Source organism: Lagopus leucura, unplaced genomic scaffold, assembly GCF_019238085.1.
Source record: "Lagopus leucura isolate 7727_CA_CO unplaced genomic scaffold, USGS_WTPT01 Super-Scaffold_100039, whole genome shotgun sequence".
In the NCBI taxonomy this organism is placed as follows: domain Eukaryota; kingdom Metazoa; phylum Chordata; class Aves; order Galliformes; family Phasianidae; genus Lagopus; species Lagopus leucura.
The window spans coordinates 3,685,159-3,701,211 of record NW_024962288.1 but is presented as its reverse complement, the minus strand read 5'-3'; the positions used below and the strand labels follow the sequence as shown (position 1 = coordinate 3,701,211).

The window sequence follows — 16,053 nt, the reverse complement described above, 5'->3', positions numbered from 1 at the left end:
TGAAGAGGAACATGGATGAGAAGCATTGGGAAACATGCTATTAGCAGCTGGTGACATCATGCTCTACAGGACAAAGTGGGCGGGCTGCTTAGATGCTTCGCAGTACATTCAAAGAGGAAAGCAGTCCTCAAGCACAGCTACAAGCAGCATATCCGCCTTGCAGCAGCTCAGCTGAAGCACTGCCCCTTCCTCTTCCAATTCCAAGCACATCTGGCTTTTAAAATACAGACCTTTCAGACAGCCAAGAGAAACAGCTCAGAGTCAGGGGCACTGAAGCATGTTTTACCTGCCGTAATGAGGAGGGAGCAACCGCAGTCGAGGATCCGCTCACAAAGAGAGTCTGCTGAGAAACCTGCAAACTGGCAGATCACACAACCAAGTTAGCAAGCAACACAAAAGGAATGGCCACAGCTGCACTGTTATCCTATGGTAAATGGTAACAGCATGCACTGATGGAAAGACCTAGAGGAGCTCATTCCATGGCGCACAGAACGCACCACATTTAGTTTCCATCCATGTTATGGTCAGCACCCATCCTTTCAGCTCTTCCAGTCCCCCTCCCTCACTCTCCCCAGACCAACAGCTGCTCCCAAACAGCGATGCACAAGGCTTGCTCTTACCACAACAGAGTGGATGGCTCCAATCCTGGCACAGGCAAGCATGGCTATGACCAGCTCCAGGATCATCGGCAGGTAGATGGAGATTCGGTCACCTTTCTTCACACCTGTGAAAGGAAAACAAACACGTCATTTATCAAAATGATCACACCATGCCAAAGGAACAGGCTACAGAAAAAAGCTAATGATTTTAAGCCAGTGTTTATACACACACAATAAAGTTTCAGCTGGAGCTAGAGCATAGCCAGCTTGGGAAGAACATTTCAGCTGTCCAGGCCAAAGCAGTGCCAACAGGCATGAACTTCCACTGCCATTCCCCAGCAGTGCCCATGCACCACGGCAGAAATGCAAGGAGCATTACATCAGTAACGACCAGGAAAAGAGCTCCAGACTGCCCAGGGGCACTGAGCACGTGTGTTCTGCCTTTCAAGCCTTACTGCTCTTGTGAGCTTGCTGCAATGGTCAGAATGTGCAGCAATGAATGTTGCACGTTCTGAGATCAGACATGTTCAGTCTCTCGAAAGAGGCAGAACCTCACTGCTAGTTGGAAAATCTCAGAGGAGAAAGTTTTGAGCACAAGTTCTTTTCTTGTACAGCTGGCAGGAACAAGCAACATTGATGAGCTAGAAACAGCTGTGTAAGAACACACTGCAGAGTAAACCTGCACATACCTCCTCCACAGCTGTGGAAGCAGCCAGAGAAATGAAGCATGTTGCATTTAACAGAATAGCAACCATGCAAAAAAATGATCCCATCTCCAAAAACTGGTCTAACACTTTCCCAGTATGTAACTCTCCCCTTGCTCCAGCCACCTACCGTGGTTATGGAGGACATTGGCAAACTGACAGACTTTGCGCAGCAACTCGCCGTATGTGATCTTCATAGAATCCCCTGGTTCATTCCCTTCCCTGGAAAAACAAGGAGGTCTTTGTTACTGTGCAAGCACTACAAGGGAACAGTGCAAATTCAGAGGTACTGTCCCCACAGACAGCACTGATGTTCCCACTTGTCCTCCTGAGCAGAGAAACTGAACCCCAGAACTCCAAATCTGGACTGAAGTTGTCCATCAGTAAAACGATTTAGTCCAAGCTCCCCATCCCAGGTAAATCAAATCTACAATCTAGATTGTAGATACATCTACAATCAAATGCATCCAGTGGAAATGCAAGGTACCTTCACATAGGAGAAAGAGGAAGAAGGAGCCGACAGTTCCAACAGTAAGGATGGCCACACTTGAAAGGAAGCTGAGATTTATGGTATGGCATGCTTGCTCACATGCCTGCAGACACGTCTGCCTGAGACACAGGCCAGTGCTGGCCTGTAGGAACACCCTCCCCTTACATACCCACCTTCTGATGGCCTGGGATTGATGCCAAAGGCTGTCTTATTTTCCAAGGTCACTTGCAACAAATACACACAGGTATATTTAAGTTACTGCACTATTATGCATTATCATACATGTTATTAATATTACACATTATTACATGTGTTAAGATATGCATTATTCTCTGCAGTTCTCCATAAACAAGCTCTGGGATCCTGCTACAAAGGTGCCAGTTCAGTGGGACCTTGGCATTGAACACAGTAGCATGAAGAAGAGCCAAGAGCTGCACCCAGAGATGAAACAGAAATGTCACATTCCCCTAGGAAACAGTCTGTTACCAAAATAAAAACCTGCTGATTTTAATGACGCTTCAGCCACTGCACAGTGAGGCAGGAGATTAACAATGGAAACCTGAAATGAGCTCCCAGGTGGCAAAGCAGTGGTCCCCCATGCCTAGAGAAGGAGACACTTCCCCACATCTCTCCCCAAGGCAGGCAGCACACCATCATCAGTGACTCCCAGATCGCTCTCAGCTGCTTGTTCCCCTTGAAAAGTGTCCCCTGGGGTACGTGCAGGCACATTGAAAGCCAACACCAGCTGGGGAGCTGCCAGGATGCACCTCTGTGCACAGGATCCTGCCCCAGGGCCAAGGCAGGCAGCCTCTAACTTGGGAGCACAAACCTCACACCTTGAACATCTCAAACAGCTCAAAGCACACAAAGCCAAGTGCTGCATTCTAGCTTAAACTGCCTGCTGCTTCCTCTTCCCCCATTAACACAAGCAGAGGGAGGGCTACTGTGGCACTGAAACGTGTTAAAGAAATACCCCCTTTTCTCACGTAACTCCCCAGGAAGGGCTGTTCTGCATTAGCACGACAGTGCCAGGGAGCCATGCGCTCTGATGTCAGATGTGCTCTGCGTGGAAACAGCACACAGCCTCACAGAGACAAGCCCTGCACCTCCTGCCGCAAGCAGGATGGGGCTTTCAGAACTGGTGGCTTGATCTGGATCACTGCTTTGAAAACCGCTCCTGGACCTGCTGTTTACAAACTTGACTCCTTACTCTGGATACCCACTCACACTTGTGGCTTCCATGGTGCTCCAGCAATCAGGCCCACTGACACCTGCACTGCTGCACAGCCTATCTTCTGACCCAGGGTTTCAGAAAGGGAATTCCTGGTATGATCCTGACCCAAGTTTGGCCCCACGTTGGTAGATGCAATGTGAAAAAAAAAAATCAATGGGAACAAGAAGCAGCGCTCAGGACAGGCAGCTCAGCCCTGGCTCATAACCAAGAGCATCGCTTGGAGCTACACAACAAACCGTTACATGGATTCCATACTGCAGGGCCCTCAGCTTGTAAAGAGAAACCAGGAAATCACAGGGTTTCCTTTTAGATTTTATTACTTCAAGGTCAAAGATTCAAGAGCTGATTTCAGGGTTGGACTGAGCAGCTGTAACTGATCTGACTCAAAGCAAGAGAATCTGCTTCTGTTACACTGCTGCCAACCTTCACCATGCAATGATCTTCACTGAGGCATCTAAGCCACGGAGGTGCAGCAACACTGAAATAAGCAGTGTGCAAAACAGCTTGGAGCCGGACTCACAGGAACACTGCAAACACAGCTCTGTGCTTCGATAATTGCACTGGGCTTCCGTGGCAGGGGTTGGGTAGTGGAGGGCTACAAGGTAGCCTCTGTGAGCAGGGAGGAGGTGCTCCAGATACAGAGCAGAAGTTCTCTGCAGCCTAGGGAAGGCTTGTAGTGGTGCAGGCTGTGCCTCTGCAGCCCACAGGCGCTGCACAGAGCAGATCTCCACGTGCAGCCACATAGCAGCCCATGGTACAGCAGTGGACATGGACTGAAGGAGGTACAGCCCACGGGGCCCCACAGGAGCAGGGCCCATCTGGAGCTGCAGCCCATGGGGAAGAGCTGCAGGGAGCAGGAGGCCTAGGGGAGCTGCCACCTGTTGGGCCCTGCACCAGAGTTGCTCCTGAAGGATGGGCCCCATGGTAGGGTCCATGTTGGAGCAGGGTGTGGAGAGCTGCAACCTGTGGGATGCGCACACAGGATCCATTCAGAAAGGAGAGCGTCTGCAGGAGGGACGTTCCTGTCCTCATCTCAGCCCTTAAGTCCTGTTCAGTATTTTCTCCCCTTCTTCATTTGAGGAGGGAGAACAAGAGAGCCGTGTGTAGGAGTTCAGCTACTTCTCAGGTGAAACCCCAACCATCTCTTTTCAATACAATTGTAACACCTCCAAATAAGAACAGGAGCAGTCCAGCCCCTCTGATTCCTCACTGCAGCTCTCTGTGTCAGGTCTGAGGGGCAAAGGGGACAGCAAGGCTGCAGGGATGAGCAGCCCATGTCTCTTGTCTGACACCTCCACACTGCCATCCTGCTCACAGCCTGCTGGGGACACAAGCCTGTCCTGTATGTCCCCTTCTCCAGGCCACAAGAGATGCACCCAGGCTGGGACACACACTCACACTTGACTGTAAAGCCAGCACACACAGGGCACAGCAGAACACAGGGTGGGAAGTTGAAACCTCTTCCCCCAAGGTTTTCAAAGGGCTTTCAACATCCTTCCCTGGCTCCATCCGCACAGCTAGCATCAGCAGGGGTGCCCCAGGCTTCAGAATGATGAGTTCAGATCTTAAGGTGACCTGCATCTCAATGGAGTGCTGGCCACATTTCTATAGAAGATACCCACTTGCATCTCCTGCAAAGGCTTCTGAGCACACTCTCAAGAGCAAGCAATTGTTTCTAGCTTCCTTCTGTCTGAAAACAGTTTGCAGTGCCCACAGCTACACTTGGGCTGCAACAGCACTCAAGCTGCTCTACACTTTTCTCTGGCACAAAAGTGAACACAATTACACATTTCAGATGGGGCATTTAGAGAAATGCCCACCTGCATGCTACAAAGAAAGTAAAGTACTATGTGTCAGAAATGAGCTTGAATTCCTGGAAGCAAAGCTTTTTGAGCAGCATCTTCCCTCTGGTGCCCAACAGATAAAAGCCAGAGCTATCAGCCCTGAGCCTCTCACAAATAGCTCACTTGTCCAAATTCAACTGAAAAATAAATAAATAGAACTCAAACAGCACGACAGCAAAGCGCTCACCTCCACAGCCCTGCCTGCATCTTCTTCAAGCAATGCTGATGAAAACCAACAGCAGTGGCTCTGCTGCAATTGCAGGTGTGTGACTGAGCTAACAGCAAGCCTTCCTCTGAAACAAAACAATTTTCAACTCCTCGGACCCCCCAGAAACACTGTTGGATGGAATACGTGGTGAAGCACAGTTTGAGCTTCAAATTTAATCCTGCATTTGACAACTAGCAATCCAAAATGTTACATCATCATCTGGACCACAGCAGGGATGCATTTGCATTTTTCAGCACATGAGAAGCCTGTATTTTACATGTTCCATGTTGTGTGCATACTCAGCTGGAGAGAAGTATTTTTTGGCTACGTGGTCTCCGCTGAGCCTCCCACTGACATAAGTAAATTCCAGTTCTTTAAGGTAAACACACAGGTGCACACCTTCCAGAACGTTCTGATGAGAAAGGCAAGTTTCCTGCATGGGGGAGAGCCTTCCAGCTGCATTCAGCCATTCACCAGCTGCACAGCAGCGTGCAGGACATGAGTGCCAGGCTCTGCAAAACACAGATGGGAAACCTGAATGGTTATCACCTCTGCAGAAGAGCCACACTGATGGGAAGATTGCAGACTGGCTGTCTGCTCAGCCAGGAGCCTAACCTTGGAGATGCAGAGCTGCTAAATCAAGGCAAAGCCTCCCTGTAAGAGTGATCACACAGGTTAGCAAAAGAATTAGCGTTGTACTGTGTAGTAAGAAAAATGGTTTGTAGGAGCAGACAAGCATTTCTTGAGATGCATTAACTCAAGCAATGACCCTGTGGAGCAGCCAAGGCTGAGGAGCAGCCATGTGGGAGCAAAGCTGTGGCAGATCCATGCCTGGGCAGCTGCACTGCAGCAGGTTAAACAGTTTTGCGCTCCATCAAGCATCAGAACTGACTACCAGGCTTGTTATTCCTCAGCCTGCTCCAGCCACACATCACATAACCAATGGAGCATGGCTGTCCATCCAAGCACACTGAGCCCACTTCAGCTGCTACATCTCAGCTGCAGCGTAACAGGCAGCAGGAAGGAGTGGGAGCTTCTTAACCTCCAAGGAATGCATGCTTCCCAGAGCATCCAAACAGCTCCAAGTCAAGCTGAGACACCAATAACTGGCAGCACTCTTCAGTTTCTCTTCCCTCAGAAGTAAAATGAGTGTTTGCATAACCTGTTTGAGTAATAGGAGAATAGAGCCTCCTCATGCTGTGCTGACTGAGCAATGGCATGGAGCAGCAGAAAGCACAGGTTGCATCAGTGGGAATTATGGTTTGCAAAGTAATTACCGATGATAACTGCGGTCTACCAGGGTTGTAACACCATTAAGAGTAGCTGGTGCACAGGAAAGTGATGAAGTGAAGCTGAGCAAGTGAAGTGTTAGGAGTTGTCAAGATCTGTCAGACCACCTGCAGACCCACAGTGTGTCAGCGCTAACTAAAGAGGCAAGATATTTTTTCAAAATAATACAAATCACACAAACCACAAGAAAGCAGGCCACAAAGCCAACATTTACCCAACCCCTGTAAACATTACTACTGAGAAACTGGTTTCTCCTCTAAGCTCCTGTATCCACATCACTCCCAAATAACAGCAGTGCCCACAGTCAACAGACAGAAGTGCTCATCATCCCAGGGGCCACCAGCTGTCAATTCCTAAGGACAGCAGGGATCTGGGGCACAGCTTGGCTCCAGGTGGAATTTAGCAAGAAGGCAGCAGCAGTAGCAACATGGAAAAGCTTCCAGCAAGGCAGGCACAGGAACTGTGAGAAGGTCACTCCACTGCCATCCAAACTGCAGCAGTCAGAACTCTTCTGAGCAAGGGGCCAAGCTGGTGCATGAGCAGAACGGGGAGTCAACAGCCCTCCAGCTCCCCAGCCAGCAACATGTCCCAGAGCTCAGATACGAGAAGGCACAGCTTTTCCCATGCAGCAGGAGAAGCAGCTGCCCCTGCCCCACAGCTCCTCTTCACGTGCAAGGTTGCAGGGGGCAGCCAGCCAGCCCTTGACTACCATCTCTCAGGCTCCAGAATTAGAGCAGCCAAAATGCCAGGCACGGTGTGGCCAGGCTGAGCTGCAGCCATGCGGGGAGCAGGCTCATGTGCTGCCACGTGGGGAGCAAAGCCCCCAGCCATCCTGAGCCATGCCAACACGCACCCACCACGTGCGCACAGGCAGCGCTATCATCGCAAGCCTCCTCACTGCCATTTGGCCGCGCTGCACTCAGAGCCAGGAAACCTGTGGCCTGAAAGAGAGGCTGAGACAGCCTGGTGGCTTGGTAACCCAGCCTAAAAATGGCCATGTGTCACGCTGCAGCTCGCCTCGCTCACCCATCTGACACAGGAATGGCGCTTCAGTACATGGAGCCCCTCAAATCTGTCCTTGAAAAAGCTGAATAGATTGAGATTGAAGTCTGCAATGCTCAGCTGTGCAAGAACAGTTTCACTTAAAACAAACAAACAAAAAAACAAAACAAACAACACTCCACCACATGTATTTGCTTGCACATGGATTGTTCAATATGGGAATGCTCCTAAACTGACTTCCCAAAAGCACAAGTGTTTCCAGCAGGATTCCACACGCCAGAGGAGAAGTAGGTTTGCAGAAAGCCTCCAATCAAACACTTCATAGTAGTGGGATGGATCACCCACCTCAGTAACACACAGCAGGAAATACCCAGCGGAGTGCTGGGAAGGCTGAAGGTTTTTTACAGGGGGTTGCCAGAAAGCTCAGCCTCCGCATTCCCTGCGGTCGCGCTCAAATCCTGTTGCATCACGGCAGGATCAAGAAAGAAGAAGTTGTGTAAGGGCAGCACACCAGGGAGGGGCTGGTGCAGGGGCTTTCTCCCCTCCAGAAAAATTTGGCAGCACTGCGTGAGAAGACAGCTGGGCAAACGTGGCAGCTGAAGTCCTGGGGAAAATTCACATCCATTTATCAGCATCACCTTCTGAGTCCACACGGTTAACTTGGAGAATCATTTTCCATGCCATCACCCTCTACACACAGAAAACCTAACAAGGCTCTGCTGTCAAACCCGTCAGCGTGAGCCAAACCATTTCAACCAGAAGCTGACCATGTACCTGGGTGAGCAGGCTCCTGCTGCTGTAAGAAACCCAAATGAGGGCAGCACATGGTGCGCTGCGCCAAAGCGGGGCCTGCTGAGCTGCAGCCAGCCTCTCCCTGCAAAGTGCTTGCCAGTGCCTGTCCTTCACAGCACTGCTATATGACTGTTATCTCTGCAGGGACACTGGCTCACCACCTGCTTTATGGCCAGGAAATCAGGCTTCTAATTGCCTATGAAAACAGCCATATGGAAACGCGGGCTGGAATGAAAATACCAAAGATCCTGCATGGTTACTGGCATCCCATACCAAAAACCCAATCAATCTTTGTCCTTCCTTCTCATTAATGACACTCTCAGCTCCTCCTACTACCCACAGCCTTTCCTAATCTGAACAAGTACCAGATGCACGTCAAGAAATAATATTTACTCTTTGCAGTCCAAACACTATTCGCTTCACCATCCCCTTCAGCACACAGCCCAGCTGCTGGTGGACCCCACTCCAGAATTACTCCTTTATTTACCAACCCTCCAGAATCATCCAGCTTCTCCTATTCACTTGCCTGGCCCTAAGAACCCACTTCAGGCCCCTTTAACTAGGCTGCACAGAATGCCCTAAAGGAGTCAACACCACCAGTCCACACTGTTGTCACTCAGTCAGCCAATATAAGGGAGGAAAGCTGATGGACAAGGGTTTGTACAGCCTGCAGTGGCCTGAAGGCCTAACCCTGAGCAATGCTTTTAGAGCAGGGAGCAACAACAGCAGCCATCATGCTCCCCTTGAAGGGGAAATCTGCTACTGCTGCATCACACCTGATAAAATAAGGCAGCTTACAGCCAACGCTGACCACAAGTGAATTCCCAGCAGTGCTATCAGTCCTTCTGCATGGATGGAAGAGGGTCAGCAGCAAGGGGAATCCTGCTCCTCTGCAGCTTTGTTTTTTCTGCTTGTTTGATTCTGGGTATCCATCGAATAGAGATTATATGCATTAACTGTTGATATCTTGCAGGTATTTTACAACATGAGAGCAGCCAACAAAAAAGAAAATTATATCTTACTGCCCATTTTATTTAGAGCCCATTCCATTTAGCTTGTTTTAAACAACACGCCTTAAGGATCGTGGTGTTGCAACAGAGCTCCCATGCAGGGCTCCTTCAGCAGGTCAACCAGGGTTGGGTGACTCAGCCATCACTGCTGATCCTGAGAGCCAAATCCTCCAGATGCTGTGAGATGTGAGAGCGAGATAGCTGACATCAGAAGAAACATTTCAGATGCTTGCCACAAGTAATATTGTCAGGAGCACAGACTATTTTTACCAGCCCAATGGGAGGAGAGCTTATTTCCAGCACCACACACTGAGCCCTTGTTTAAGCAATTTGCAGTCAGGCCGTGAGATGAGCTTCACTCAGGATATGACAACAAGCTGCCCACAGCTGGGAAGTGCTCTGCTTTGGGAAATGCAGCCTATCTGCATGGAGTGTGCTGCCAAATTGCCAAGACCTGGAAACTGAATGCCAGGCAAGTTGACATCAATGAAGGCTCAAAAAAAAAAAAAAAAAAACATCGACTAAGCCCACAATGGGAAGTTACACCATTAATCAGATTCTTTGGTGGTCTTTCTACTTCATGCCTCAAATCTCTGCAGGTGATGGCCAGATGTCCTCTGCTGGGCTGTCCTCTTGTTCAGGGTCAGAACATCCCTTGGAAGATGCTCAGTGGCAATGCAGAATGCACTCAGCTCTCAGGTACACGGATGCAAAAAAGAAAAAAGAAGAAAGAAAAGAAAAAGAAAAAAAAAAAGAAAACAAGCAGGAAGATCATCCATTTCCTTGAGGGATTCCCCTAAAAAGGGAGCAGACACCTGCAAACACAATAGACTGTGAACTTGCCGGAGCTCGTGACTCCGTACCACTCCACATATCAACATTTACAACCAATGGTGTGCAGAAATGCAAGCAGACCCAGAAGGCAAGGGCTCTGGCACAGGGTTGGGTGGAGGAAGGCAACTCCTAGTGCTGCTGAGAGCCCAGGGGTTTTGTCAAAGCTCTTATAAATCAATACACAGCCTCACAGCTCTGGCACAGAAACCCACCAGGCACAAGGAATGCAGCTGTTGTGAAAACGACACCATGCTTGGACCAACCACCCATCTGCACCTCTTTTGCAGGGCCTGACCACTTCAGAGCAAGCTTTACCCATTTAGTGCCCAATTCATTGTCCATGTCTTTGCCTTTCACACTGGAGTGAGAGAAGAGAACATACAAACAAGCCACCCACACAACTACAGCAAAATAATCATGTTTTCTAGTCCAATGAGCAAACTGAAGGCTCCCATCTTCCATACAGGAGCGTGCCCTGGATCAGCACAGGAGGTCCCCATCCTCTGTCCACGCATTCCATGTAGACCCACCTGCAGTTTCCACTGTCCTGCCAACATCCTCAACATACAACCCTCACACAACTCCATGCCTCTTCCAGCAGCAAGCTGTTCTATAAAGGTATCCAGGTGTCCAATATCTGCCACAATTGCAAGACACAAGTTGCACAGGCTGTGATAAAATCCCAGATCATCTGTGCACACCACCCTCCTCATACTTCCCCAGGTGGGTATTGTGCAACTGCACACCCATAGGCATGCAGAGGTGGCTTTAGAAGAGGTGCAAGCCAGCATTAGGATAGTGGTGCAAGAAGCAACTCAAGAAAGATGACTGACTCCTCCATGCTGAGTCAACAGAGCCAGACCTTCTATCAGTCCAATGAGCAGCATGAGAAAAGCAAATAAAATATTAAATAAAACTAAGTAACACATTAATTGCCCCAGGTTTTGTGTATATTGAAGCACAGCACACAAAGCAATGGGACATTCACAGCAGCTCAGTCAAACCTGCCAGACTAAGCCAAAAATGCTGCATGAGGTCAGAACCAAGGCCTGGAACCTGGTTTCCAAGAGCAGCAGCAGGACATGCTGTTGTGAGGGGCACCTGAGCCCCCATTGAATAGAGTAGGCAACAATTCCAGCATTGGAAAAAATCTGCTATTGCTCCTGAAAAGCAAAAGGAAAGGCTAAATGAGCTTGATAAAAAGACCTTTCTTCCATTCACGGGCAAATTAGTTTCCTGATTGAGTGCAAGGCCTCATGAAGACTGCCTGAGAAAGGCTTTACCCATGTACTCATGCCACTGCACCAAGCCCCAGCTGACCTTCACTTTACCTCACCAACCCTGCCACTACTCCATGCACACAGTGACCCTATTCCCACCGCCAGCACCCACTGCACCACTGGTGATGGCTCACATCACTGCCAGGCTGCTCACCAGCACACCTCACAGCTTGCAGCCCTCTCCAAAGCCATGCAAGCAGCTTCCCAGCCCTGCACGCAGCCCTGTGTGCTGCTCCACAACCCCATCAGCAGCTCGGCTATTTCACATGCAGCTTCCTGCAGCACACTGAGGGGCAAACCATTTAATCCCAGGCACTTACTGACATCTAACTTGTTTAACTGCTCAAAATACTTCCTGGGCACTCCTTTGTATTGATACAGGCGGATATTGTATCCCTGCCAGTAGCAGCTACCAAGGGGCGCAGAGCAAAAGGCTGGGAAACAACCAGCTGTGACAAAGCAAAAGCAAGCTGGTCCACTGCCTCACTGCTGCCTTGTGCTCCCAAGCAGTAGAAGTAGCAACCACACCAGTGCCATGGCCACACACTGCCAGCTGCCAGGTAGCTCACAGCAGGACCAGCAGCTGCTGCTGAGGACACATGTCAGTCCCCTGCTTTGTCCTGCCCTGCCAGCTATCCTGAGACAGAAAAGGCTCTGGTTTGGATTTAGGTGATCCTGCGTGGAGGCAGGATTTGGATTCAATGAACCTTGAGGGTCCCTTTCAGCTCGGGATACTCCATGATCCTGCAAATCAGCCCTGAGAAGAGACAGCACTGTGTGTGTGCTTGCCTGACTAACATGAGGCTTTTAACACCAATTCACATCCAGGAGAGCACAACTCACACATCATTCCTGTGACTGGAAGAGCTCAGGACAGCCACAGCCTGAAGAAGGCATTTTGCTGCTCTCCTGCATTTACTTCAGCCCTCAGGCACAGTCTTTCAGCTGGAAACTGTCTCAGAGATTTCAACAGAAACGAGGATGGAGGACACGGCGCAAAACACAAGCTATTAACATAAATGCTCAGGACAAAACAACTTTAAGGTATGACAGGGGAAAGCTGGCAGGAGCCAGATCTCAGCACAAACACACACAGCCTCCAGAAACAAGCACCCAAGCACAGCAGCTCCTTGCTCTTCCACTACAGCATTGACCGCACCACGAGGTGACTGCCCCTGCAAATGGGACAGAAGGAATTCCACTGAGATGAGAGAAAAAGCACTCCTCCTCCAGGAGCGTTCAAGTTACAAGAGCAATGTTCTTCACTTCTTGTTTTAAAGGCAGGTTCCTGCTGATGCCCCCCGGCAGCCAAGCAGGGTTGGGAAGGGCCCTGCAGGGTCATTTCCATTTGAAGGAACGAGCACTGCCCTCAAGCACTCAGGGGCAGCTACTACAGAAAGCTCTGCAATCGCCCGGTCTGCAGGGACCAGCAGTGTCACTCCTTCCACACAGCGCAGAGAGGCCCTGTCCTGCACCTGGACACCACAAGCATACACCAAACAGATGGTAGCTTTTCCATTACACTTTCTGGTGCTGCAGAGCTTTCTCTGCTTCACCAAACAGCAGTTTCATGGCAGCTGTGCTCCTGCAGCTCTCAGTAGATCACAGGCACACAGCTGGAGATCACAGAATGGCAAGGGTTGGAAGGGACCTCAAGGATCATGAAGCTCCAGCCCCCTGCCACGCGCAGGGCCACCAACCTCCCCATTTCATACCAGCCCAGGCTGCCCAGGGCCCCATCCAACCTGGCCTTGAACACCTCCAGGGATGGACGGGGCATCCACAGCCTCTCTGGGCAGCTGTTCCAGCACCTCAACACTCTCTCTGTAAAGAAATTCCCCCTGACATCCAACCTAAATCTTCCCTCCCCTCAACTTCAAACCATTTCCCCTTGTCCTGCCATTATCTACCCTTAGAAAGAGTTGAGATGGGCATTGGGAAACACAGCCTTCCCAGACTGATTATTTTTTCCTCCTTTAAACTAGCTGCGCAATTCAAGGATGAGTTTTCCCTGTCCGAATGGTGTTGAAAGTGGCCATGTCACTAAAATATGACAAATCATCCAGGAAGTTACCAAAGAAACTGAGTCCATCTGGCACAGGGTTTGAGTGTCCTAAAGCTGGTGGGAGTAGCAAAGCAGAGTGCATTGCATGGATGCTGGCTCTGATTAACACAAAGAGGTGCAGAGCTGTTTAACAGCCACCATCCTCAGTCACAGCATCCATGCCCGGGGCACTGATAGAACACTGGTACCTGTGAAGATACCCAAAAGAACAAAGAGAAAGCACACAAACTCACTCCCTGATCTGGATTCTGGAGACCAAGCAGTGAGCAGGTACTACTTTGCTTTTCAGTTGATTTTACTTGACCACAACCATTCTCTTTTAGTTTGTTACAGAAGGATTAACCAGAAGAAATTCTTATACTACTGGCTCCTAAATCCTTTATTACATCTAGAAAAAACACCTTTTTGCATTTGTGTCCTACTTGCTCTAGTCCCGGAATAGGAAAGATCAGCATTTACTCTTCCACTTAAGCAAAGCTACAGTAAGTTCTGGCAGTCATTACTACCTTTTCTTCCCTTTTCTGAATGCGTCCCTCCATATGCAAACACAAGAAAGCAGAAAAAGAACAGACTTATTTTTCCGAGAGGCGGCAGAAGCTGCAGCCCACTGCTAAACCCACACACCCAGCCAATGCAGAAACTAAAGGCAGTGTGCCAAGCTCCAACTGCTGCCCCATTTCCACCAGACACCACCAGTGCTTCATTCCACACAGGTTACAGCCAACGTGCTTCCCTCATAAGAAGTGCTTCCCTTTTTAAGGCTCCATCTGGTTAATTTTTTACCTCCGCAGCCTCATCAGACAGACGTTTTCACTAGATGATTAACAGGCATTTCAACAGAGATGAGAGTTTGCCCACACGGTGAACATAACTCAACTCCTACAGCTGCAGGGCAGGTATCCACCTGCACAGTAGCCACCGAGTGAACAGCCCTATGCTTTCCATGCAGCTACAGAAGATTTCCCTTTTCAGAACAGCACTTTATCAGACACTTCCTGTCTCTTCTGTTCCTCCTTAGGCCACATCAGCAATACCAAACAGAGAAAGAGGAATCAAAAGCAGCAGGGGCAGAAATACTTTCAACGTTCACAAGCAGCACAAGATATCATACAGAAACAGGCAACGGAGAAACAGCAAGTGCTTCCTACCTACTCGGAATGGTCAACTACAGCTCTAACTGCACCCCAAGGATGACACCCAGCAGTGCCACCTGTGTGCAAGTTGCACAGCATGAAGTAATCCCACGCACCGCTCTTTGTGCTGGAAGAGCAATCCCACAGAGAGCTGCTGGCCCGTGTGCAGCCCTGCTTCAGAGTGGGACACACTTCTTCCCAGAGACACCCAGAAGTGCCTGGATTCATTTATTCCCTTTTCCCTACTTTCTTCCCTCTGGAAATGAAACCATGACTTCCAAAGCTCTCATACAGTCAAGCAGTGACACCTCAGCACCACCTCAGCCAGTTCCAGGCAATAGACAGTAGCAAGAAATTGGCCGAGGTATTTCAACACTTTAAATTTTCCCTAAGAATTCTCTTTGGCTTTTGGAGGCTCTCATTTCCCTCTTGATCACTCAGCCACCATGACAAATCTTAAGTGCTTCTAGGAAGCAGGACTCTTTCAATAACAGTGTTAAAGGCAGAACGTGAAAGGACAAGATGACAGCGAGTATATTTTCTTACTGAAGATAAGCATGTGCCCTGAGAGGCATGTGTGTGTTCCCAGAAGAGTGATTTTACGAATAACAACCCTTAGCCCAGCTTCTCAAGCCCCTTGTGCCAGGAGTTCACAGGTCAGCACCGCACGTGTCATACTGACCGTGGCTCTTCTGTTTCTCACACCATTAAATTCTCAACTGACAGCCCCAGACAGCACCAGCCTCAAAATCAGTCTCATGTCAGAGCCAAGCTGGAAGAACTTACCCCAGAATTGTTGTGGAAAACAGCACTTTAAGGTGGAAAGGAGCCCTTATTTTTTAGCACTGTGACTGACACCCACCATTTGCACTGTGAGTGTCGCTCAGGATCACCAGTATCCCACAAAAGGCTGGGAGAATAACGAGAAAAACCCTCACTGAGATCAAATGAGAGCTGCATGGCTTCACTTCCAGAGGGGAGAGTGCCACATGAAAGTTTCTGAGCAAGGCTGAGCCCGCTGCCCCCAGAACAGCTGGCAGCTCGAGCTGCCCAGCAGCCTGCCAAACAGCTCTATTTGCTGACACACCTTTATCACAATGAGCTCCGTTCAGAAGCTGAAGTCATTTCATATCTGAGCAAGTTAGAGAATGCGTGGACTAGTGGGGAAGTAAATACGTTCCACCATTTCACCTGTGTAAGCTACAGTAATGTCAGTGCTATTATCTCTAGGCAGCAAGTGCAATTTTCTTCTGCTGAAGCAGCAGCCATATGGATAGAAACTTCCACATGAGCCAAGCTCCACATCTGCAGCTGTAACTACATTGCAGGAACACATTTCCTCCTGTAGTGTGGCTGTTACAAAACACCCCTATGACAGCCACACACAGCACAGACAGATCTTCGGCTGCACAAAATTACTGACAAGCAAGAGAGCTCTTTGTAGTTAGAGCACTTGGTATTTTTATCACAGTGACAGGAGGGCTCCTGAGCTGCACACAAACAAGTTACTGCATCCTAACTGACGGTATGCTTCAGTTTGGTTCCGCGCAGCCCCATGCAGCCATGGG

At 49.4% G+C, this 16,053-nt stretch overlaps 1 protein-coding gene across 2 annotated transcripts in view; it reads right to left on the bottom strand.

The window, feature by feature from the left end:
* ACSS2 (acyl-CoA synthetase short chain family member 2) overlaps positions 1-16,053 on the bottom strand; it is a 30,956-nt gene that overhangs the window by 13,763 nt on the left and 1,140 nt on the right. Inside the window, exons 3-5 of one of the 2 annotated variants that reach the window (XM_042883584.1) lie at positions 1,434-1,525; positions 621-724; positions 287-359 (exon numbers count right to left, since the gene is read on the bottom strand). In XM_042883584.1, coding sequence (XP_042739518.1) covers positions 287-359; positions 621-724; positions 1,434-1,525 — 269 coding nt within the window. Of the gene's footprint in view, positions 1-286; positions 360-620; positions 725-1,433; positions 1,526-16,053 lie in introns of those variants that run through there. The other variant, XM_042883583.1, reaches the window with a different exon arrangement.